Source organism: Macaca fascicularis, chromosome 14, assembly GCF_037993035.2.
Source record: "Macaca fascicularis isolate 582-1 chromosome 14, T2T-MFA8v1.1".
In the NCBI taxonomy this organism is placed as follows: Eukaryota; Metazoa; Chordata; class Mammalia; order Primates; family Cercopithecidae; genus Macaca; species Macaca fascicularis.
The window spans coordinates 7783675-7808350 of record NC_088388.1 but is presented as its reverse complement, the minus strand read 5'-3'; the positions used below and the strand labels follow the sequence as shown (position 1 = coordinate 7808350).

Here is a 24676-nt window from a genome sequence, read left to right as displayed (position 1 = left end):
AAACAGAGTGACACTCTGTCTCAAAAACAAAAAACAAAAAAAAAAAAAAAAATTAAAAAATTAAAAAATTGTTAACACTTGTCCCCACGGCAGGAAACTGAGATATTGGAGGTGGGTATGGGAAGGCTTACTTTTCAGTACACATCCTGGTATATTTTGTACACATCCTGGTATATTTTGTACCATGTGCATCTAATTGGTAAAAATTTAATTAATTTTAGTCTTCCTAATAGTGTTTGAGAACTAAAAGAGGTGACAATTTAATGTAGTGTGATAGGAATGCTAAAGTGAGTTGTTCCAAAGATCAACTTTGCCTCTGTCTGACCTTTCCCACTACAATGAACTCCAAGGTCTCAGTTCTTTTGATCTAGGAGATTTGGGTTGTATTGTGCAAGGCTTGACATAATGGGACTACTAGGCTTGGGGATACTTTTATGAGAATTTCACTAAGAAAACAATAGTTTTAGTCTCAATCCCTTCATAGTTGGAAGCATAATGTTCCTGAACCCCCTCTGCTCCCAGAGATAGACAAATATTTCTTCTTCCAAAGCAGTAAAGAGGTCTAGATGAGCTGCTGGCCATTTGGGGGTGAGGGAGGCATTTGAGGGCACTGGGCCTGGTCAAGGCGTAATAGGGGTATTCCCAGGAGCTACTATAGGCTGGCTGACTGATGGGGATCCTTCAGGGCCGAGACCAGGTGGCGAACCCGCCGCTGCTGTTGCAGCCAATAGAGCATCTCTACTTTGTCACTCTTCATCTTGTCCAGGTAGCGCCGCCCCTTGAAGATCACTGGCTCGCCAAAGATTAACTCAATCTCCTCCAGGAGAGAAGCCAAAGAAGACTCCATTAAGTTGAGCTTCCTGTGGAGATGGCTTCGGATCTGATCCTCCTCCAGGAAGTGACTGGAGCTCAAGTTGGTCTTTTTGAAGAAGCGGTTGGGGTTGGAAGCTTGTCCCTCAAACCACTCTAGTCTCGCCAGCAACGCCTCCCGCAGCCGGATGGGCTTCAGGGCTCGCTCCCAGGCATTCACCAATGAAGGCAGCTGTCTCAGGCGGGCTTTGGAACTGTATTTAATGACCATGTCCATCTGGTCCTTGTCGGGGACCTCAAGCACAGACCACAGTTGTTCCAGACGCTTCTGCAGGCTCAGGATTTTGTGAGATTCTCCCAGGTGGGTGGTCTTCCCAGCTCCTAGCCTGTGCTCTAGCACGGTGTTCCAATCCCACTCTCCTGGCACAAAGTCTGGTTCTTCATCTTCTAGCAATGGGGGAGGGTGCTGAATCTCTAGGGACTCTCTGACAGGAGCCACAATCTCCACAGGAACCTCTTCTTCATGCATTTGAAAGATGACATGAAGGAAATCTGTTTCATGGCTGGTGAGGTACTTGAAGTAGTCATCCACAGACAAGGTGGTTTTCCACGAGTTCATCAAGGAGGCCTTGTTTGACCACTTCTCCCAGCTTTTGGTAGCTTGGGGTGATGGGAGGGAGGGCATCATCTCAGTATTGGACTGTAAAGTGTTTGCTCTCTGGGAGTAAAGTCCAACCAGCTCAGGGTTGATGATTTGAGACTGTTTTTCTTGACGTAGAAAGGCTGAGGACAGGAAGGTCGACCAGTCTTTATCTGCTGCAGGCTCAACTAGGGGCCCTTGATCGAAATGTAAGTGGTCAGAAGAGACATGGCTCATCAACTCCTTGTAGACCTCCCTGGTAGTACTGCCAACAAAGTTATCAATATCCATTTTTTCAATGGCTTTGGGATCCAGTTCACCAGCCAGATGGTTATACAGGGCTCCGGCCCCCTCAATGTGGAAAGAGTCTAAGAAGTTTCTATCAGAGACCCGTACGGCAGCCGCCTGGACCACGACCTCATTTCTAAGCTTCAAAGTAATGGTCACTGGTTGTGGGTGAAATGGAAAGGATTTGGGGGGCTGGGGGTCCCACTGCCCAGAGGTTTCTTCCTCCTGGAGGTTCCTCAACATCTTCTCCAGCTCCTCCAGGTGATGCCCTGCAGCTGGGTGACGGGTCACAACCCCAAGGAGAGGAGGCAGGCCTGAGTCCAGTGGTGGGTAGCGAGTCCCCTCCAACTTCATCTTCTTTATCAACTGCTTCAGATCCTCAGCCACGATGTGCCCAGTCAGCTCTGGTTTGCTCTCTGTAGCCAAGACCAGCGGGGTTAAGGGGCGAGATCGGAGTGGAGGAAGGCCCAACTCATCTGCCAGCCTCCAGCCCTCACGCAGGGAGGGCATGGATTGGCCTCTCCGGAGCTCAGAGTAGAAAGGCAAGGGGGAAGCCCTGCTGGTGGGGGCCACAGGATAGCTGCGCAGCGACACCATCTGTGAGGAACTGATGTCGATTTCTCTCTTCTTTCCTATGGAGGGTGGCCAGTGGAGAGGCTTTTTCCTCTTCAACCGAGGGATGGACTTCAATTCCTTCACTGGATCCATCTTTCCTGGCTCATTGAGAAACTCTGGTGGACGGCTGAGTTGGATGAGGTAGTTCAGGTTGAGGTTAGAGCACTGCACTTGGGCGAAGCCAGTGCTGTGAGGCCAGGGGATAGGGCACAACTTGAATGTCCCAGCGGGGCAGACAGGGCGCAGCTTGTCCACACCTCCAGAGGCCTGCTCTGCCCTCAGCAGGGCCTGGAAGTCGGTGAGCAGGCCACGGTAGACGTCGGGACTAGTGAGGAAGAGTGTGCAGTCCCTGGCAAGGCTGGCCGCCAACCGGGTGAGCGTGGCTGATTCAGTGAAGACCCCTCTGGGGGTCGACATGGTCACCAACAGGTGCAAGTAGCGCAAGAAGAGCTGTTCACTGCTCAGCAGCACGTAAGCCTCGAGCCGCTTCCGCAGCTTGTGGTTGTTTTTGTGGCTCAGACTAAGTTCGGCGGGCGGCTCCCGCCAATTGCACTTCAGCTCGTCCAGGATGACCTTGATGAGACGTAGTCGAGCCTCAGGAGGCACTCGCGCTGCCATCCCACTGCTGGAAAGCAGCTTGGCCACCCGGCTGCACAGAGACGCCACCGTCAGCTTCGCGAGAGGGAAGGACTGTAGAATCCGGCCCTCCTGCTTGGGGCGCTTCTGAGGCTCTGGGGACGTCGCCCTAGTGGGGAAGAGCGACAGCGGACGCAGCAACCGGTGGTAAAACCGCTGGAGCTCAGGCTCGTGCTTCGGAGGCTCCATCTTACGGCCTGCGGCTGCCACCGTCGGCTAACAGAAAGCGGAGTGGTTACTAAGGCAACCAGGAGCCCGAGGGCCCGAGTGCGCCTGCGCGGCCGCCACCCAGCGGCTGACGAGGCAGGGCCTTGCGTGCGCACGCACTAGGAGGCGGAGTTAAGGGTGTCTTTCGAGGGCCAGTCCCCGCGACACCGCGCTGGTTGGTGCTCCTGCGCCTGAAGAGTTCTGCGTTTCGGGCTGGTGACTGGGTCCAGAATGGCTTCGGACTCGGGGAACCAGGGGACCCTCTGCACGGTGAGGGTTGAGGCTTCGTGTAGAGCCTCGCCGGGCAGAGAGCCTCGGCCCCTGGGGTGATCGTTACCTTGGGTCTAAGAGGGGAAGGAGTGAGCACTTGGGTTGGGGCCTGGGGCCACGGGATGAAACTAGCATGCGAGGGTAGCAGGGGCCCTGCGTGAGTGTTGAGGGAGTGACTCCCATGGCCCTGGAATGATCATGAGAGTCATAAAGAAGGTGCTTGAAGAGGGATTACGTGGGGGCTTGTTCCCAGACCTTGGAGTGGTCATAGGGTAGGTAGGTGGTGAAACAAAGTCATACCAACGCACTTCCCCAGCGATCATCGGTCGGTCCCTGCTGCCCTTGCAGTTGGAGTTCGCGGTGCAGATGACCTGTCAGAGCTGTGTGGACGCGGTGCGCAAGTCCCTGCAAGGGGTGGCAGGTAAGAACAGGGTAAACTTTTCTGCGGACAGTCCAGAGGCCTCTAGGAGGGACCAGGCGAATCTATTAGACGAACCTTACTCCCATTTTACAGATGCAGAAACTGAACCCCAGAGAGTGGAAGGAATGTTCTCAAGAGTTACACACAGACCTGGAGGGAGAGCCTAGAGTACAGCTGTCCAGCTTGCCCTGACAGGTTCTAACTGCCTGTCTTACTGTCCTGAACCTCACGTGCCCCAGAGACTGAGGAGCTAGGCTGAAGGAGTTCCTTGGAAAACAGGCAGTTTTTGCTTGGGAAACAACATAATCTTGACAAAGCAAACAGCAGTGCTGGCCCTATACCATCCTGAGTAGCTTCTGGTTCTTAAAAGGCCAGCTGGTCTGTAGGTGACCTGGCACAATTAGAAAGATCTGGAAAGGTAGAGCCACCAGCATGGCTCTGGGAACTGGCTTCCTTTGATTCTGTTAAGTGTTCATCCAGGCCAGGCTTAGTGGCTCATGCCTGTAATCCCAACACTTTGGGACGCCGAAGTGGGTGGATTGCTCAAGTCCAGGAGTTTGAGACCAGCCTGAGCAACATGGTGAAAACTCTTCTCTATAAAAAATACAAAAATTAGCTGGGCGTCATGGTGCGCACCTGTAGTCCCAGCTACTAGGGAGGCCGAGGCAGGAGGATCACTTGAGCTCAGGAGGTGGAGGCTGCAGTGAGTTGGATTGCGCCAGTGCACTCCAGGCTGGGTGACAGAGTGAGACCCTGTCTCAAAAAAAGAAAAAGTCATTTGGCAGGTATGGACCAGACACTGGGGTTTTTTAGGGAGAAGAGTTCACACGGGTATCAGGCACATCCCCCACACTCAGGTGGAAATAAGCATGTAAGCGTTGCCTGGGTGGCATTCACAGAATGCTTCATGGGAAGAGCAATCCTGAGAGGGAATGAGATGAGATGGCTTCTGAACCTGGGACCTTGGTAGTGGTGGACTTTGTAAAGTGGTTAGGGGTGTGAGCTCTAGAGTTCAAACCCCCTCTTTGCCACTTAATGGCACTAAGACTTCATGCGTGTTACTTTTTGTGTTTCTGTTTCTTCCGTGTTAAATGGGGGATGATAATAGAAGCTACTCTGGAGGATTGTCTTGAAGAGTAACCGAGTTAATACAAAAAAAGCACTTAGAAAAGTCTTTGGCATGTAGTAACAGCCCAGTCAATCCTAGGGGATTATGAGAGGAAGGGCTTACAGGTGGTGATCTGGATGGAAGGAGGCTGGAGGGGGCAATGGTGAAGCTGGGTTTGCTTAGACTATGTGTTTTGGGGTGGTGAGTGAGCCCTCCACTTCCTGTACAACTTGCTTGCCAGGAGAGCAGACAGTTGGCCTTTCTCTTGGACCCGGCTCAGTTTTCAGCCCTCAGCGTGTTTCTTAGGCACCAGATAAAGACTTCTGGTGACTCTGTGTTTTCTGGTCTGGCTTGGCTTTCTCATGGGGCCCAGCAAGGAAGTTGTAGTTTTCTAGAATGCACACACACAGAGAAAGAGAGTTGCCATCTCAGGAGGCCTGGGGGAAGGCCTTCTCAGGAGATAAGCAGGAGGAGCACCCAGCCCAAGGCTCACCCCCTAGAATCTCTGTCACTTGCCCGTTCTCTGTGGCCTTCTGTTTTCTCCCTCACTGGGCTCTGAGCCAACCAAGGGTGGGCCTGGCCACATTCCAAGGTCTGCCAGTCTTAAGGAGCAAACTGAATGGCTGCTTAGCTAAGGAACCAGCCTCCCTCTTGGTTCAGACTCAGTCAAGAATTCAGGAGGTGCATAGTGACAAGGAGCTTCCCACTTCAGGAGCAGAGAATCAGCTCTTCTCTGGAGACCCCAGGGTCTGGGAACTCTCCTATGCCGAATCCTGTCATCAGGACATCTTATCTGCTGTGTGTCCAAAACATACTTAGGCCTCCACACTGCTGCAGGCCACCCCGCCTTTCCCTAGCCTGTGTAAGAACCTCATCCTTTGATGGGTTCCCCATTGCTTCTGTTGCCCCCTCTAATAGCTTTTGCACATAAAAGCCAGTGTGAGATAGATAGATAGATAGATAGATAGATAGATTTTTTTTTTTTTTTTTTTTTTTGAGACAGGGTCTTGTTCTGCTCTGTTGCCTGGGCTGGAGTGCAGTGGCACTGTCTCAGCTCCCTGCAGCCTCCACTTCACGGTTCATTCGATTCTCCCACCTCAGCTTCCCGAGTAGTTGGGATTACAGGTGTGCACCACCATGCCTGCCTAATTTTTGTACTTTTACTAAAGATGGAGTTTTGCCATGTTGGCAAGGCTGGTATCGAACTCCTGGCCTCATGTGATCCACCTGCCTCAACTTCCCAAAGTGCTGGGATTATAGGTGTGAGCCACCACACCCGGCAGACAACTGACTTCGAGACCTGCCTGGTCAACATGGTGAAACCCTGTCTCTACTAAAAATATTCAAAAAAATTAGTCAGACATGGGGGCGCATGTCAGTAGTCCTACCTACATGGGAAGCTAAGGCAGGAGAATTGCTTGAACCCAGGAGGCAGAGGTTGCAGTGAGCCAAGATCGTGCCACTGTGCTCCAGCCTAGGTGACAAAGCAAGGCTCCATCTCAAAAATAAAAAAATATATCATTCATGTATTATAAAAATCACCCATTTAGGCCAGGCGCAGTGGCTCACACCTGTAGTCCCAACAATTTGGGAGGCCAAGGCGGGTGGATCACTTGTGCTCAGGAGTTGGGGACCAGCCTCTGGGCAACATGGTGAAACCTCGTCTCTACTAAAAATACAAAAAATTAGCCGGGTGTGGTGGCGCATGTCTGTAGTGCCAGCTATTTTGGAGGCTGAGACAGAAGAATTGCCTGAACCTAGGAGGTGGAGATTGCAGTGAGCCGAGATTGTGCCATTACGCTCCAGCCTGGGCGACAGAGCGAGACTCTGTCTCAAAAAAAAAAAAAAAAAAAAAAAAAATCACCCATTTAAAGGATACACTTCATCTGTTTGTAGTATTTTCAGAGTTGTGCAACCATCTCTCCACTGTCAGTTTTACATTTTAATCACTTCATAAAGAAATCCTAGGCCGGAGCCAGGTCTGATGGCTCATGCCCTGTAATCTCAGTACTTTGGGAGACTGAGGCAGGCAGATGACCTGAGGTTAGGAGTTCAAGAGCTGCCTGGCCAACATAGTGAAACCCCGTGTCTATTAAAAGAAAAAAATACAAAAAAATTAGCCGAACGTGGTGGTGGTGTGTGCCTGTGGTACCAGCTACTCCAGAGGCTGAGGCAGGAGAATCACTTAAACCAGGGAGGTGGAGGTTTCAGTGAGCTGAGATTGTGCCACTGCACTCCAGCCTAGGTGACAGAGCGAGACTCCATCTCAAAAAAATTAAAAAAATAAAATAAAAAATGGAGACAGAAAATAGATTGGTGGCAGGGGTGGGTGGCAGAATAGGAGGGTGATAGCTAAGGGATTTAGGATTTCCTTTTATTTTATTTTATTTTATTTTATTTTATTTTATTTCAGAGACAGAGTCTCACTTTTTCACCCAGGCTGGAGTGCAGTGGTGCAATCTCGGCTTACTGCAACCTCCGCCTCCTGGGTTCAAGCAATTCTTGTGCCCCAGCCTCCCAAGTAGCTGGGACTACAGGTGCGCACCCCCATGTCTGGCAAATTTTTATATTTTTGGTAGAGACAGGGTTTCACCATGTTGGCCAGGTTGGTCTCAAACTCCTGACCTCAGGTGATCCACAGACCTCGCCCTTCCAAACTGCTGGGATTACAGGCGTGAGCCACCGCACCCGGCCTATTTTGTTCTCTTTTTTTTGTTGTCGTTGTTTTTCCGTGATGGAGTCTTGCTCTGTCACCCAGGCTGGAGTGCATTGGCATGGTGGCTCATAACTGTAATCCTAGCACTTTGGGAGGCCGAGGTGGGTGGATCACCTGAGGCCAGGGGTTCGAGACCATCCTGGCCAACATGGTGAAACCCCATCTCTATTAAAAATACAATAATTAGCCGGACATGGTGGTGTATGCTTGTAATCCCAGCTACTTGGGAGGCTGAGACAAGAGAATTGCTTGAATCTGACAGGTGGAGGTTGCAGTGAGCCAAGATCCTGCCACTGCACTCCAGTCTGAGCAACAGAGTGAGACTCTGTCTAAAAAACAAACAAAAAAAAATTTAAGCTATCTCCTATGGGAAGGATATTTTCTGTCTCTGTGGATTTGCCTGTTCTAGACATCTCAGGTACATGGCATTATATATGTGGCTTTGTGACTGGCTTTCACGTAGCATAATGTTTCAAGGTCCGTCCATGTTGTAGCATGCATCAGCACTTCGTTCCTGAATAGTATTTCATTGTATGGATACTACATTTTATCTGTTCCTTAGTTGATGGACATTTGGGTTATTTTTATCTTTTGGCTATTGTGAATAATGCTGCTATGGATAGCCCACTTTAAAAAAGAAAAAAATACGGCTTTAAAAAGAATTATGTATGTTTCCAAAGTTATAAATAATGCCTGGCGAGTATTAGGACTCACATAAATCCTGGGGGCGAGGTGGCATTATCCCAATTTGTATGAAAAGAAACAGACTCAGAAATGAGGAGGCTTACTCAGGGTTACACAGTTACAAGGTAGCTTGCCTCTGGCCATGGGAAGTTTGGTGGAAATGGGGATGGAGAATTGCTGTCTGTTTCTCTGTTTCCTGCTTCCAGCACTGGGTGCCAGCCTCTGTTGCCCTCTTCCCTCTCTCTCTTGCCAGGTGTCCAGGATGTGGAGGTGCACTTGGAGAATCAGATGGTCTTGGTACACACCACTCTGCCCAGCCAGGAGGTGCAGGCTCTCCTGGAAGGCACGGGGCGGCAGGCAGTACTCAAGGGCATGGGCAGCGACCAGTTGCGTGAGTGACCACTATGGCCTTGGCCCCTCTGGGAGGGAGGTGGCTCAGAGCTGGTACAAATCTAACCATAGGATTCTCGGGCTCTGGGTTGGCGTGGCTTTGAGGAAGGTGTGAAAATTATGAGAGACTCCCTGCCCTTGCCGAGCTGCTGAAGAGGTGTGCTGGGTGAGGTGGCAAGCCAACCCAAGTATCTAATACCTTGCAGATAATCTGGGGGCAGCAGTGGCCATCCTGGGAGGGCCTGGCACCGTGCAGGGGGTGGTGCGCTTCCTACAGCTGAGCCCTGAGCGCTGCCTCATCGAGGGAACTATTGACGGCCTGGAGTCTGGGCTGCATGGACTCCATGTCCATCAGTACGGGGACCTCACAAACAACTGCAACAGGTGAGTTGTCCAAAGTCTCCCCAGTAGCATCCTCAGCTACACATTTTCACACTTGCCCTTCACCAATACTCTGTGAGGCACATACACACAGGCACAACCTCCAGATGAGGAAACTGAGGCTCACGGAGGTTAAATGACTTGCCAAAGGTCCAGAGCAGGTAAAAGGTAGAGTTGGGATTTGAGTCAAGATCTGACTTTGGCTGGGCACAGTAGCTCACACCTGTAATCCTAGTACTTTGAGAGGCCAAGGTGGGCGGATCACCTGAGGTCAGGAGTTCAAGACCAGCCTGGCCAACATGGTGAAACCCCATCTCTACTAAAAATACAAAAAAAATTAGCCGAGCGCAGTGGCACATGTCTGTAATCCCAGCTACTGGGGAGGCTGAGGCAGGAGAATCAATTGAACTCAGGAGGTGGAGGTTGTGGTGAGCTGAGATTGCACCACTGCTCTCCAGCTCAGGGGCGACAGGGCAAAACACTGTCTCAAGAAAAAAAAAAATTTGATGTTGCAGGTCCTGCTTGTAACCACCTTACTGCCTCTGAGATGGAAGGGGACTTCTGGACACAGGAAAGGAAGGGTCCCCATGCCATGGTGTTAGTTATGCTGTGATATAACTAGTTGTTTACTCATCTGTGACTCCCCTGAGCCAGGAGCTTATTGAGGACAGGACCCATGTCTGATTCTTCTCAGTGCCCTCTACCCAAAGCCCAGCACAGAGTAGGCCTGTTTGTTGAATGAATGAATGAATGAATGAAGCAAATATAGATAGGTGAGAGGGTAGAGCACCTGCTCTGTGAGCTGCTTTCCTGCCCACCTGTTTCCTTTCTTTCCTAGCTGTGGGGACCACTTTAACCCTGATGGAGCATCTCATGGGGGCCCGCAGGACTCTGACCGGGTAAGTGTCTGTCTGGTTTTGGGCTTGAGCTGAGAGAGGACCTAAAGTCTCAGAGGCAGGGCAGGCAACTCTTGGGATCTTAACAGTGTGATTCCTTTTTAGTGGGGTCTTTTCCTCTCACTTTGTTTTGCTGAGTTTGGAAACATTTGTTGACACTTTCTATGATCAAAGACCAGGGGATACAATAGATTACAGCCCCAGTGCCTGACCCAAGGAGCTCACAGTCTCTGGGGGAGATCACTGAATTCCATGGTTTCCAGGCAGTGAGATAATCCTTACAGGAGCCTGCAAGGGGCCCTGGAGCCCAGAGTGAATAATTCATCTGCCTGAGGGGCAGGGGCAGTGGGAGGAAGTAAAATATGGAAGTTGAGGGTTTTACCTAAACTGAAAAGGCTGTCCCTGGCGCTCCCTAACACCCCTGGTCCTGGAGTTTCATTTTTCAGCAGAGAATCATTTCCCAATCTTCAGGGAATTGCGTGTTGCCTTAATGATTTTTTGCCTTATCTGAGTACTAGTTGTATTGTTAGTTACTCAATCATTTGATTTTTTTATTTTATTTTTTGAGACAGAGTTTTGTTCTTATTGCCCAGGCTAGAGTGTAATGACGTGGTCCCAGCTCACTGCAACCTCCGCCTCCCAAGTTCAAACAATTCTCCTGCCTCAGCCTCCCTAGTAGCTGGTACTATAGGTACACACCACCACACCTGGCTAATTTTTTTTTTTTTTTTTTTTGAGACAGAGTCTCGCTCTGTCGCCCAGGCTGGAGTGCAGTGGCCGCATCTCAGCTCACTGCAAGCTCCGCCTCCCGGGTCTACGCCATTCTCCTGCCTCAGCCTCCCGAGTAGCTGGGACTACAGGCGCCCGCCACCTCACCCGGCTAGTTTTTTGTATTTTTTTAGTAGAGACGGGGTTTCACCGTATTAGCCAGGCTGGTCTCGATCTCCTGACCTTGTGATCCGCCCGTCTCAGCCTCCCAAAGTGCTGGGATTACAGGCTTGAGCCACCGCGCCTGGCCGACCTGGCTAATTTTTGTATTTTTAGTAGAGATGGGGTTTCACCAGGTTGGTCAGGCAGTCTCAAACTCCTGACCTCAAGCGATCCACCCACCTCAGCCTCCCAAAGTGCTGGAATTACAGGTGTGAGCCACTGTACCCGGCTCTGACTGTGCCATTTTCTATCTTGATGGGTTTGCAACCTTGTGCCATAAAGCAAATGAAACCATGGTATGTGTTTCTTAATGCATGTAACTGATTTTTGGACTTTTCACATCTCTGTTACCTATCATGCTTTTCTTTTCTTCTGTTTATTTTCCTTTTCCTTCTTTCTTTCCTTTTTTTTTCCTTTTCTTTCTTTTCTTTTTTGAGATAGGATCTCACTCTGTTGCCCATGCTGGAGTGCAGTGGTGCGATCATGGCTCACTACAGCCTTGAACTCGGGGGCTTAAGCAATCCTCCCACTTCACCTGATAGCTGGGACCACAAGCATGTACCACCATACCCAGTTAATTTTTTTTTTTTTTTTTTTGTAGAAATAGGGTATTACTCAGTGAAACCCCGTCTCTACTAAAAAATACAAAAAATTAGCCAGGTGTAGTGGTGGGCGCCTGTAGTCCCAGCTGCTCAGGAGGCTGAGGCAGGAGAATGGCATGAACCTGGGAGGCAGAGCTTGCAGTGAGCCAAGATCGTGCCACTGCACTGCAGCCTAGGTGACAGAGCAAGACTCCATCTCAAAAAAAAAAAAAAAAAAAAAAAACCAAAAAAAATAGGGTGTTACTATATTCCTCAGGCTGGTCTCAAACTGCTGGGCTCAAGCAGTCCTCCCTCCTCAGCCTCCCAGTGTTAGGATTACGAGCATGGCCGGGCGCGGTGGCTCAAGCCTGTAATCCCAGCACTTTGGGAGGCCGAGACGGGTGGATCACGAGGTCAGGAGATCGAGACCATCCTGGCTAACACGGTGAAACCCCGTCTATACTAAAAAATACACACAAAAAAAACTAGCCGGGCGAGGTGGCGGGTGCCTGTAGTCCCAGCTACTTGGGAGGCTGAGGCAGGAGAATGGCGCGAACCTCGGGGGCGGAGCTTGCAGCCTGGGCGACAGAGCCAGACTCCGTGTCCAAAAAAAAACAAACAAAAAAAAGGATTACGAGCATGAACTAGCGTGCCTGGCCTCTGTCACATTTCTTTTTTTTTTTTCTTTTTCTTTTTTGTATTTTTAGTAGAAACGAGGTTTTGCCATATTGGCCAGGCTGGACTTGAACTCCCAACCTCAAGTATTCCGCCTGCCTTGGCCTCCCAAAGTGCTAGGATTGCAGGCGTGAACCACCGTGCCCGACCACTCTGTCACATTTCTAATGGTCAAAAGTTTTTACTCCCTGTTCTGGGAAATCGGAGAGGCATTTCTATAGAGTCCATTGCACAGTGCCATGCGTATGCTCAGTGATTAGTAATCTGCTGCTGCTGCAAATCAAATGACTCCAAAGTTAGGAGTTTAAAACAACAAACATGGCCAGGCGCGGTGGCTTAAGCCTGTAATCCCAGCACTTTGGGAGGCCGAGACGGGTGGATCACGAGGTCAGGAGATCGAGACCATCCTGGATAACACGGTGAAACCCCGTCTCTACTAAGAAATACAAAAAACTAGCCGGGCGAGGTGGCGGGCGCCTGTAGTCCCAGCTACTCGGGAGGCTGAGGCCGGAGAATGGCGTGAACCCGGGAGGCGGAGCTTGCAGTGAGCTGAGATCCGGCCACTGCACTCCAGCCTGGGCTACAGAGCGAGACTCCTCAAAAAAAAAAAAAAAAAAAAAACAACAACAAACATATACTGTCTCTGGGGCAGGAATTTGTGTGTGACTTAGCTGGGTGCCTGCAGCTCAGGGTCTCTCTCGGGGCTGCAGTCATCTTAGGGCCCCACGTGGGGAGAATCTGCTTCCAGGTTTGCTCATGTTGCTGTTGGCAGGCCCCAGGTCCTCTGGCTGTTGGCCAGAGACATCAGTTCTTTGCCACGTGGGTCTCTCCCTAGGGCAGCTCACAACACGGCAGTTGGCTTCCCTCAGAGTGAATGAGCAAGAGAGAGATTGAGATTGGGAGAGGGCGTCCAAGACTCAAGCCACATTCTTTTGTAACCTAATCTTAGAAGTGACACTAGGTCCAGCCCATGCTCAAGGGAGGTGCAAAGCCCTGGAGGCATGGAATAGCAGGGAGTGTTTCTGAAGGGCAGGAGACTGCCTTGTGACCTGTGTTTTCTTCCTGGGCCCCAGGTGGGGCAGGGAATCAGAAGGAGCTGGCATCAAAAGCTATACCTCACTCAACCCCTTAACTTAGACAAGGAAGAACTGAGCAGGAGCTGAGCAGCCAAGGCTACAGTGACTGGCAAGTTGCTGTTGGGTTTTAGCATGTGCTTTTCCCAGATGGAAAAGAATTTCATGTAGGAATTTGCATCCAGCCTAGTTGTCTCTTGCACATCTCCTAACTGATCTCTAAGCTCCCTTCTGTTCTCTCCTCACCTGCTCCAGTCCTTACTTTTCATAGACTGCACTAGAAGGATTGTTCTGAAGCCTGGAGTAACCAGGCCATGCCCCTGCCTGAAACTTGTCTTGGCTCCCAGTGCTTGAGAGTACAAGCTGGGCCTAGCTTCTTAGTGTGGACATTCAATGCCCCACTCCCCCGGCCTGTTGCCCCTGCCTGTGTGCTGAGGAAACAGCCTGGAAAGACTGCCTTTCCCTGAACTCTTGCTGGGTCATGCTTCCAGCCACGCTGTCCAGGCTGCCCCCTGCCTTGAGGCTGCTCCTCAAGCCGGGCACGGTGGCTCATGCCTGCAATCCCAGCACTTTGGGAGGCCACGGCGGATGGGTTACTTGAGGTCAGGAGTTTGAGACCAGCCTGACCAACATGGTGAAACTCTGTCTCTATTAAAAATACAAAAGTTGGCTGGGCGCGGTGACTCAAGCCTGTAATCCCAGCACTTTGGGAGGCCGAGATGGGCAGATCACAAGGTCAGGAGATCGAGACCATCCTGGCTAACACGGTGAAACCCCATCTCTACTAAAAATACAAAAAAAAAAAAAAAACTAGCCGGGTGAGGAGGCGGGCGCCTGTAGTCCCAACTACTCGGGAGGCTGAGGCAGGAGAATGGCGTGAACCCGGGAGGCGGAGCTTGCAATGAGCTGAGATCCGGCCACTGCACTCCAGCCTGGGCAACAGAGCTAGACTTCATCTCAAAATAAATAAATAAATAAAATAAAAATACAAAAGTTGAGCCTGGCGCGGTAGCTTACGCCTGTAATCCCAGCACTTTGGGAGGCTGAGGCGGGCAGATCACGTGGTCACGAGATTGAGACCATCCTGGCTAACACAGTGAAACCCTGTCTCTACTAAAAATACAAAAAATTAGCTGGGCGTGGTGGCGTGCGCCTGTAGTCCCAGTTACTCGGGAGGCTGAGGCAGGAGAATGGCGTGAACCGGGGAGGTGGAGCTTGTAGTGAGCCAAGGTCACGCCACTGCAGTCCAGCCTGGGTGACAGAGTGAGACTCCATCTCAAAAGAAAAAGAAACAAAAACAAAACAAAACAAAACAAAAGTTAGCCAGGCATGGTGGCGTGCATCTGTAGTCCCACCTACTCGGGAGGCTGAGACAGGAGAATCACTTGAACCTAGGAGGTGGAAAGTTGCAGTGAGCCCAGATCGTACCACTGCACTCCAGCCTGGACAACAGAGCCAGACTCTGTCTCAAAAAATAAATAAATTAATTAAAAGACATACAAAAACTAGCCAGGCCTAGTGGTGCGTGCCTGTAATCCCAGTTACTCGGGAGGCTGAGGCAGGAGAATTGCTTGAACCCGGGAAGCACAGATTGCTATGAGCCAAGATCACACCGTTGCATTCCAGCCTGGGCATCGCAGTGAGACTTCGTATCAAAACAAAACAAAAACAAACAAGCAAAAAAAAAAAAAAAACACTCTTCAGGGCTCTGTATCACCTCGCCCTCCTTGATCTTTCTGCTATTTAAGTCCCCAATGCAGGGCATAACAAAAAGTGCCAGGTGCAGGCAGCAGATGTCCCTCTGGAAAATGAGATAAAGCAGAACTGGCGCTTCTTCCTGCCCATCAGTTGGTGGCACAGTGAGATGCCTGGTTACTCAGCAGCAAGGTCATGGGAGCCTACCCGCACTGGCACAGGCACTTGTTTCTGCCCAAAATGTCAGGTTGGGGACAATTTATTTGCACAGATGTGGGTTTCTGAGGCTCACTAGTAAGGCCTTGTCACCCCAAAACACACCAACTGTTGTATTCACCCTGTGTGTCATGACCCCTAATCTGTTCTGTGTCTGGGTCCCCACCATGTTCTGAGTCCCTGGAGGATGGTGACCTGCATACTGCCCGCCATGCCTGGTACAGTGTGTCTGACCTAGGAGGTGCTCATGGGTGTGTTATGGCATTTTTTCTTACCTTCAAAGCAGAAGGAGGGCAGAGCCAGCTTCTAGGGGCTAGGACAGGCTCTTTGTCCCTCGCGTTTCCTTCTGTTCCTGGAATCTGGGAGTCAGGGAAATGACATTGGCTGCCTATGATGGTCAGGGAAGCCAAGCTTGGCCAACTTAAGCCTATGGGAATTGAAGACAGCCAAGGGCTCACAAAGCCATCAGGAGGCTGCGAAACTGGGCTAACTGGAGGCTGAGAAGCAGCACTGGGCGATGGCCTCACTGGAAAAACAGTCTGGTCTAACAGGAATGACTGCACAGGCAGGGGAAACTTCTACCGGCTCTTTTCAGCCCACTGTCATCCTGCCCAGGATTTCAGTTCCAGGGAGGGAGTGTTCAGATGGTGCAGGACTTCCTGGACCACTTTCCACTTCCAGAGAGGGCCAAGAGAACCTTGTCTGCCCAGTCCTTGGGGAGCTCAGATCCTACCAGACTGGTACCCACAGGAGGAAATGGGTACTTTGGGGAAGCAGGAAGAGGCATCGGAATCAGAAAGTCAGAAGATAACAGATTGGCACCATGTGGCACACATCCCCTCTATACACACTGGGTCTCATTCCAGCACCTCGGAGACCTGGGCAATGTCCATGCTGATGCTGACGGCTGCGCCATCTTCAGAATGGAGGATGAGAAGCTGAAGGTAAGGTGGAAAAGAAGGCGGGCACCCTTCCTAACAGGGTCCATCGTCTGAGGCTGTCGTCTCTCCTCAAAGGTGTGGGATGTGATTGGCCGCAGCCTGGTTATTGATGAGGGAGAAGATGACCTAGGCCGGGGAGGCCATCCCTTATCCAAGATCACAGGGAACTCTGGGCAGAGGTGAGTGGTGTCGGCCCCTGCAGGAGGCTGTGCTCTGCGGATGGTGCATGAGGAACCCAGGGGTGGGGACCTAAACAAGTACCCACCCTGACCACACATTTTTCTGCAGGTTGGCCTGCGGCATCATTGCACGCTCTGCTGGCCTCTTCCAGAACCCCAAGCAGATCTGCTCTTGCGATGGCCTCACCATCTGGGAGGAGCGAGGCCGGCCCATCGCTGGCAAGGGCCGAAAGGAGTCAGCCCAGCCCCCTGCCCACCTTTGAGCAGGACCTCACCTTGGCTCTGTTGCTGTCCTCCAGGGCGAGCACTTTCCTCTTCCAGAGGGGGCCAGAGGGACCTTGCCTGCCCAGTCTTTGGAGCGCTCAGTACAGGGCAGGAGCTGCTGCGGTGTTCCCTTGGCAAATGAGTTTTATTTTCATTTGGGACTTGGTGTTTTGTGCTTGTCTCTGTGCCCCTTATGGGCTTGGTGAACATAGCTCTGCCTCTTCCCTTTGTATCAGGGCCACCCCTTAGCATTGGAGCCAAACAAACCTGAATTCAAACCCACACACACACTGAAGTCCCCATCTTCCTCCTTGGAGCCATAATGAAGAGCCACCACAGTCAAATTTCTGTTGGTGGCCTGTCCCCTCCCCTCACTATGGCTGATTGGAACCAGAATGGACATCTGACCTGTGGTGGCCCATGCTTTCCCTGAGAAATCAGCAGATCCAGCTTTAGTTTCTTGCTATGGTTGGACCCATAACCTGGGAATATGGGAAGTTTTGGTGGCCCTCTTCTCCCTGCCTTATTGACTGAGCACCAGAAAAAGCCAGTCAGCTAGGACGGAAGAATGAAGCAGGGAGAACCTAAGAGTTGCTGGAGAATCCCAGTCACTCTGGAGTCCCCTCTCTGAGCCTTTCCTGAGGCCAGCTGCCTCCTGCCTGGGATTGAACAGATGCTCCTGAATCCTCCTAATGCATCCCCCTGTTAAGATAATCTGGCTTGAGGCCGGGCACGGTAGCTCACACCTGTAATCCCAGCACTTCGGAAGGCCAAGGTGGGAGGATCTCTTGAGCCCAGGAGTTTGAGACCAGCCAGGGCAACAGAGTAAGGCCCCATCTCTACAAAAAGTTTTTTTAATTAGCTGGGTGTGATGGTGCATGCTTGTGGTCCCAGCTACTTGGGAGGCTGAGGTGGGAGGATCGCTTGAGCCTGGGAGGTCGAGGCTGTAGTGAACCGTGATCACACCACTGCATTCCAGCCTGGGCAACAGAGCAAGACTCCATCTCAAAAAACAACAACAACAACAACAAAAAAAACCTGACTTTATTTCTTTTAGTCATAAGTAAAAACTATTAATTAACATAATAAGTGAAGTGCTTGGCACAGAGCCTGTCACACAAAGTAAAGGGAGCAGCAGCTGTGATTCTGAGGCTGCGTGCGGTGCGACCCTTGGAGGCAGTCCTAGCAAAGCTCCCCTTTCCTATGGTTGGATGAGCTGCTAACAAGGGAACAGTTTGTGGGGCCTTGGGTTCAGAGCCTCCCTACTCATCTATTCTGTCCCTGTACCCCCACCCCCATGGGGTGCCTTGCTCATCCTTGACAAAGCTGCTTTTATGACAGGGTAAGCTGGCAGACTACAGACTTTGCCCCTACACTGCCTACTTGGAACTGAGTGGGTGGTTTCACAGTTAGTTGTCCTTGGCTTCAAGGCAGAGCCCCTGGCTCTGCTCCCATTCCCCAGTCCCTGTCTGTTTTCCCTTTCAAGGCTGTGGGTTCCACCTCTAGCCCCAAGCCTTGGACTCTGCTCTTTCTTGCCAAACCTCTGCTGGCTGTTTTCCAGCTCCCTGTGGTTGCTGGGAGCCAAACCCTTTTAAGCCCAGACTCAGGCTGTCTTTCCCCACTTCCAGGTCATTGCAGAAACTCATCCTGGATTCTCCCCACAGCTAACCCCTGACATATCCTCTCACCTCCATTCTGGAATGGTACCTGGGTTTTAACCTTTTTAAGCCTAAACAGTTCACCATGACACCACTCTATTAACCTCTTTTTTTTTTCCTTTTTTTGAGACAGAGTTTAACTCTCTTGGCAAGGCTAGAGTGCCGTGGTGCAATCAAGACTCACTGCAGGCTGGGTGCGGTGGCTCACGTCTGTAATCCCGGCACTTTGGGAGGCCGAGGCGGGCTGATCACTTGAGGTCAGGAGTTCGAGACCAGCCTGGCCAACATGGCGAAACCCCATCTCTACTAAAAATACAAAAGTTAGCTAGGGGTAGTGGTATTACAGTGCCTGAAATCCCAGCTACTCCTGAGGTTGAGGCAGGAGAATTGCTTGAACCCAGGAGGCAGAAGTTGCAGTGAGCTGAGATCAGACCGCTGCACTCCAGCCTGGGTGACAGAGCAAGACTCCATCTCAAAAAAAAAAAAAAAAAAAAAAAGATCAACCTCATTAGCTTTTCTTCTGAAATTCTGGCTGTGTAGTTCTTCAAAGTTTATTTTTAAATCACAGAACACTGTTCAAACATTTTGAAGCCTCATCTGCAAAGCAGAAGAACTGCAGGCAAAGATGCTCCGTTTTGGTCAGGCACAGTGGCTCACGCCTATAATCCCAGCACTTTGGGAAGCCAGGGCAGGAGGACTGCTTGAAGCCAGTTAGAAACCAGACTAGCCAATAAAGCAAGACCCTGTCTCTACAAAAAATAATTTAAAAGGCCAGGCGCAGTGGCTCACGCCTATAATCCCAGCACTTTGGGAAGCCAGGGCAGGAGGACTGCTTGAAGCCAGTTAGAAACCAGACTAGCCAATAAAGCAAGACCCTGTCTCTACAAAAAATAATTTAAAAGGCCAGGCGCAGTGGCTCATGCCTGTAATTCCAGCACTTTGGGAGGCCGAGGTGGGCGGATCACGAGGTCAGGAGATCGAGACCATCCTGGCTAACATGGTGAAACCCCGTCTCTACTAAAAATACAAAAATTAGCTGGGTGTGGTGGCATGTGCCTGTAGTCCCAGCTACTCAGGAGGCTGAGGCAGGAGAACGGCGTGAACCTGGGAGGCAGAGCTTGCAGTGAGCGGAGATTGCGCCACTGCACTCTAGCCTAGGCGAGAGAGCAAGACTGACTCATATAATAATAATAATAATTTAAAAATTAGCCAAGTGTGGTGGCGCAGGCTTATAGTCCCAGCTACTTAGGAGGCTGAGGCAGGAGGATTGCTTGTGCCTAGGAGTGTGCTGCAGTGAGCCATGGTCATGCCACTGTGCTCTAGCCTGCCTGAGAGAGTAAGACCTTGTCTCTAAAAAAATAAAACTAATTAAAAAAAAAAAAAGGTCTTTAACCCCAGCAGTTTGGGAGGCCCAGATGGGAGGATTGCTTGATCCCAGGAGATCAAGGTTGCAATGAGCCATGATTGTGCCACTGCACTCCAGCCTGGGGGACAGAGTGAGACCCTGTTTCAAAAATAAATTAACAAATCAATAAATGAAAAGGAAAATTTGAGTCCAAGATGGGAAGATTACTTGAGGCCAGGAGTTCGAGACCAACTTGGGCAACATAGCAAGAACTCCATCTCTAAAAAAAAAAAAATTTTTTTTTTTTTTTGAGATGGAGTTTTGCTCTTGTTGCCTAGGCTGGAGTGCAATGGGGCGATCTCGGCTCACTGCAACCTCCACCTCCTGGGTTCAAACGATTCTCCTGCGTTAGCATCCCGAGTAGCTGGGACTAAAGGTGCAAGCCACCATGCCCGGCTAATTTTTTGTATTTTTAGTAGAGACGGGTTTTCACTGTGTTAGCTAGGTTGGTCTCGATCTCCTGACCTTGTGAACCACCCACCTTGGCCTCCCAAAGTGCTGGGATTACAGGCGTAAGCCACCACACCGGGCCTATACCTCCATATTTTTAAATAACATGACTGTCATTATTTATTTTCAGTCTTGATATTGTCTGTGGAATTCTATATTAGGATGAATTCTGCAGTAAGTAACACAGTCTTAATAGTGGCCAAAGCAATTAAGACATTTAATTATGTCGCCAGATCAACAGTCTGGAGATTAGAGGATTCAGAGCAGGTCCAGTGGTGTGGCGACATCAGGATACTGTCATGAACTGTGTGTTTCTCTTCATGTTCCCTCTCCCCTTTTGGAGGCAAGGGTGATTGCCACAGCTCCAAGCCTCCCATCGTCACACATTCACATGATAGGGTGGAAAGCTGGAAGGAAGGAGACCAAAAAGGGAAACCTCCTTTCTAACAGAAGAACACATATGCAATGGAATAATGAAAGTCAGCTGTGAAAATGTCTTTATCTGTGTTGTTACTAACTCATATTTTCCTGTAATCAGTTTCCTTTGTAACAGTGGCAGCTGTAACAAAGTACCACAAACTGTGGCTTAAAACAACAAAAATTTATTCTCACAGTTCTGGAGGCCAGAAGTACAAACTTAGTATCACTGGGCCGGAATCAAGGTGTGGACAAGAGCTTGCTTCCTCCAGAAACTATAGGGAAACATCCCTTCCTGGCCTCTTCCAGCTTTGTGTGGCTGCTGGCATTCCTTGGCTTGTGGCTGAATCTCACTCCAATCTTCAAGGCCAGCACCATCCACTCAGTCTGCTGTCTTCCCATTGCCTTTTCCTCTGTGTATTTGTGTCAAATCTCCTTCTGCCTCCCTCTTATAAGGATTGCATTACATGTGATTTCATTTAACACCACCAGAGTAATCCAGGATAATCTCTTCTTAGCAAGGGCCATTGATTCAATCACATCTTCAGAGACTTTGCCACTTAAAGTAACATTCACAAGTTCCAGGGATTAGGACCTAGTATCTTTGGAGGCCATTAATAAACTTGCTACAGTGACCTAGTAAACCACAGGTAAATTGATACAATTAACTTAGGAAAAGGTCTCATAAGTAAATTTGACAGGACTCTAGTTTCCATGACAGAATTTCTCTCTAGCCTTTCTCTCCATTCGTTGTAAAGAGGTAAGGACTTTCCTTATCAGATTGTTTTATTGCAGAGATTGTTTTTACCTAAAACTAAGTTTACCTAAGTTTACAAAATTTGATTTAGATCAGTGGTTCTCAGTGGGGATGGTATGGCCCATAGGGGACTTCTGGAAGTTTGTTAGGGCCATTTCTTCTGGCTGTGACAATGCTAGGTGGGGGTGAGGATGCTGCTGGTATTGGGGGAAGACTAGGGATACTTACCAACCTTCAATGTGCAGGATAGTTCTCCACCAAATAGCCCACAGAATACCCTTGTAGGTAAAAAATCACTACTTATTTCTACTTCAGATGTTGTCTTGCTCTGTCACTCAGGCTGGAGTATAGTGGTGTGACATAGCTCACTGTAGCCTCCATCTCATGGGATCAAGCAGTCCTGCCTCAGCTTCCCGAGTAGCTGGAACTACAGGCATGCACCACCATGTCCAGCTAACTTATATTTTTTCTTTATTTATTTTTGAGACGGAGTCTCACTCTGTTGCCCAGGCTAGAGTGCAGTGGCGTGATCTCAGCTCACCGCAACCTCTGCTTCCTGGGTTCAAGCGATTCTCCTGACACAGCCTCCTGAGTAGCTGGGATTACAGGTATGTGCCATGATGCCCAGGTAATTTTTTTTTTTATTGTGTTTTTAGTAGAGATTGGTTTCGCCATGTTGGCCAGGCTGGTCTTGAACTCCTGACCTCAAGTGTTCCACCCACCTTGGCCTCCCAAAGTGCTGGGATTACAGGTGTGAGCCACTGCGCGGGAATAATTTTTATATTTTTTGAGACACAGGGTCTCCCTGGGTTGCCCAGGTTGGTCTCAAACTCCCGGGCTCAAGTGATACTCCTGCCTTGGCCTCCCAAAGTACTGGGATTATAGGCATTGAGCCACTGCGTCCAGCCAAACTTCTTACTATGTGTCTTACATTGTGTTCAACACTTGTTATTGCTCAAAATGGCCTTATCCTTTATACATACTTGCCAAGAGAAATTTTTATTAGAGACAAGGTCTCACTGTGTTGCTCAGGCTGGAGTGCAGTGGTGCTATCACAGCTCACTGCAGCCTTAGCCTCCTGGGCTCAAGTGATCCTCCCACCTCAGCCTCCAGAGTAACTGGGACTACAGGCATACACCACCACACCTGGCTAATTTTAAAAATTCTTTTCGTACAGATGGGGTCTCACTATGTTTCTCAGGTTGGTCTTGAACTCCTGAGCTCAAGTGATCCTCCTGCCTCAGTCTCCCAAAGTGCTAGGATCACAGGGATAAGCCACCACACCCATCCCCAGATTTACAATTAAAAAACTCTACAAAAATAAAAATGTGGTAAAGCCAGCTATTTTATAGGTAAGAAAGGTGATACTCATAGATGTAAAGAATCTAGCTGGGTATGGTGGGTCATGCCTGTAATCCTAGCACCTTGGGAGGCTGATTCTGGAGGATCACTTGAGGCCAGGAGTTCGAGAGCAGCCAGGGCAACAAATCGACCCCCGTCTCTACAAAGTAAAAATTAAAAATTATCTGGGGGTGGCTGGGCACGGTGGTTCATGCCTGTAATCCCAGCACTTTGGGAGGCTGAGCTGGGCAGATCACGAGGTCAGGAATTCAAGACCAGCCTGGAAAGTCCAGGCTGCAGTGAGCCATGATTTCATCACTACTCCAGCCTGGGCGACAGAGTGAGACTCCGTTTCCAAACAAACAAACAAACAACAACAAAGAAAAAACCTGCAAACTTTTCTTTGAGATCAGCTAAGCCAAGCTAGACACTTTACAGATGAGAAACTCACTGAGGGCTGGAGGAGGGAAGAGGGTTGCCCACTTGGACCATAAAACTGAACTAGGGCTAATTTAATGCTCTTTCCATTATTCCAGGTCAAGGAGTCAGATCCTTATTCAAGCCCCAGCATTCTGATTTGCCAGGTCTGTGAAGTTTGGCAAGATTCTTTACATCTATTTAATTAATTTATGTATTTAGAAACAGAGTTTCACTCTTTTGGCCAGGTTAGAGTGCAGTGGCACCATTACAGCTCACTATAATCTTAAAATCCTGGGCTCAAGGTGATTCCTTCTCCCTCAGCCTCTCAAGTAGCTAGGACTACAGGTGCACTACCACCTGCAGATATCTACACACACACACACACACGCACACACACAAACACACACGTATGTATTTTTTGAGACGGAGTCTTACTCTCTTACCTGGGCTGGAGTGCAGCGGCCACTATCTCAGCTCACTGCAACCTCCGCCTCCTGAGTTCAAGCAATTCTCCTGCCTCAGCCTCCCGAGTAGCTGGGATTACAGACACACGCCACTACACTAATTTTTTGTATTTTTAGTAGAGATGGGGTTTCACCATGTTGGCCAGGCTGGTCTTGAACTTCTGACCTCAGGCAATCCGCCCACTTTGGCCTCTCAAAGTGCTGGGATTACAGGCGTGAGCCACCCCGCCTGGCTGCCAGCTAAATTTTTAAATTTTTTTAGAGGTTGTCCAGGCTGGCCCTAACCTCCTGGGCTGAAGCCATCTCCCGGCCTTAGCCTCCCAAAGTGCTGGGATTACAGGCGTGAGCCACCACACCCAGCCTGAAATTAGTTTTACCTGTTTCCTTTCACCTTTTAAAATGTGGCTAGTAGAAAAATTAAAAGCACCTATGGGTCTCACTGTGTTAAGGTGAGACCCCACCCGCTGGGCGGGGTGACTCCCACCTGTAATCCCAGCACTTTGGGAGGCCGAGACAGGCGAATCATGAGGTCAGGAGTTCAGGACCAGCCTGGCCAACATGGTGAAACCCCTACTAAAAATGCAAAAATTAGCCGGGCGTGGTGGTGTGCACGCCTGTAGTTGCAGCTACTCGGGAGGCTCAGGCAGGGAAAATCGCTTGAACCCAGGAGGCAGAGGCTGCAGTGAGCCGAGATAGCGCCACTGCACTAGAGCCAGTACAGCCAGGGTGACAAGAGTGAAACTCTGTCTCAAAAATAAATAAATAAATAAACAAATAAATAAATAAAATGGCTATGCTTACTGGGTAGCTAGGAGTTTGCTGATATCCTGTTATGGGAATACTACCAGCAGTTTGGATTTCGGGAGATACCAGAGTACTGCCCCCTTTTCTTTCTTTTCCTTTTTTTTTTTTTTTTTGAGACAGAGTCTCGCTCTGTCACCCAGGTTGGAGTGCAGTGGTGCAATATCGGCTCACTGCAAGTTCCGCCTCCAGGGTTCACGCCATTCTCCTGCCTCAGCCTCCTAAGTAGCTGGGACTACAGGCACCCGCCACCATGCCCGGCTAATTTATTTTTTTGTATTTTTAGTAGAGATGGGGTTTCACCGTGTTAGCCAGGATGGTCTCGATCTCCTGACCTCGTGATCTGC

General features: G+C 49.8%; 2 protein-coding genes across 4 annotated transcripts; one reads left to right on the top strand and one right to left on the bottom strand.

Moving 5' to 3' along the window:
- Positions 1 to 360: 360 nt before the first annotated feature.
- CCDC87 (coiled-coil domain containing 87) lies at positions 361 to 3203 on the bottom strand. The gene has a single exon (XM_005577144.5). The coding sequence runs from the start codon at positions 3176 to 3178 to the stop codon at positions 653 to 655; it is 2526 nt and encodes an 841-aa protein (XP_005577201.3). The 5' UTR covers positions 3179 to 3203; the 3' UTR covers positions 361 to 652.
- Positions 3204 to 3336: 133 nt separating this feature from the next.
- On the top strand, positions 3337 to 23951 carry CCS (copper chaperone for superoxide dismutase). 3 transcript variants are annotated; one of them, XM_065529406.2, is made up of 9 exons: positions 3337 to 3466; positions 3815 to 3887; positions 8649 to 8786; positions 8992 to 9169; positions 10005 to 10065; positions 16099 to 16176; positions 16249 to 16352; positions 21790 to 21911; positions 23181 to 23951. In XM_065529406.2, the coding sequence occupies exons 1-8, from the start codon at positions 3428 to 3430 to the stop codon at positions 21893 to 21895; spliced, it is 777 nt and encodes a 258-aa protein (XP_065385478.1). In that variant the 5' UTR covers positions 3337 to 3427; the 3' UTR covers positions 21896 to 21911; positions 23181 to 23951. The 3 variants fall into 3 exon arrangements, 2 of the variants coding, with proteins under 2 accessions (XP_065385478.1, XP_005577202.3); XR_012423034.1 differs by lacking the exons at positions 21790 to 21911; positions 23181 to 23951 and adding an exon at positions 16462 to 16777 and having other exon boundaries at positions 9682 to 10065; XM_005577145.5 differs by lacking the exons at positions 21790 to 21911; positions 23181 to 23951 and adding an exon at positions 16462 to 17699.
- The last annotated feature ends 725 nt before the right edge of the window (positions 23952 to 24676 follow it).

Coding starts and splice junctions, on each gene's coding strand:
- CCDC87 (XM_005577144.5), bottom strand. CDS start 3,178: ATGGAGCCTCCGAAGCACGAGCCTGAGCTCCAGCGGTTTTACCACCGG.
- CCS (XM_005577145.5), top strand. CDS start 3,428: ATGGCTTCGGACTCGGGGAACCAGGGGACCCTCTGCACG. Junction 3,888..8,648: donor GTCCCTGCAAGGGGTGGCAG/GTAAGAACAGGG, acceptor CTCTCTTGCCAG/GTGTCCAGGATGTGGAGGTG. Junction 9,170..10,004: donor CTCACAAACAACTGCAACAG/GTGAGTTGTCCA, acceptor TTTCTTTCCTAG/CTGTGGGGACCACTTTAACC.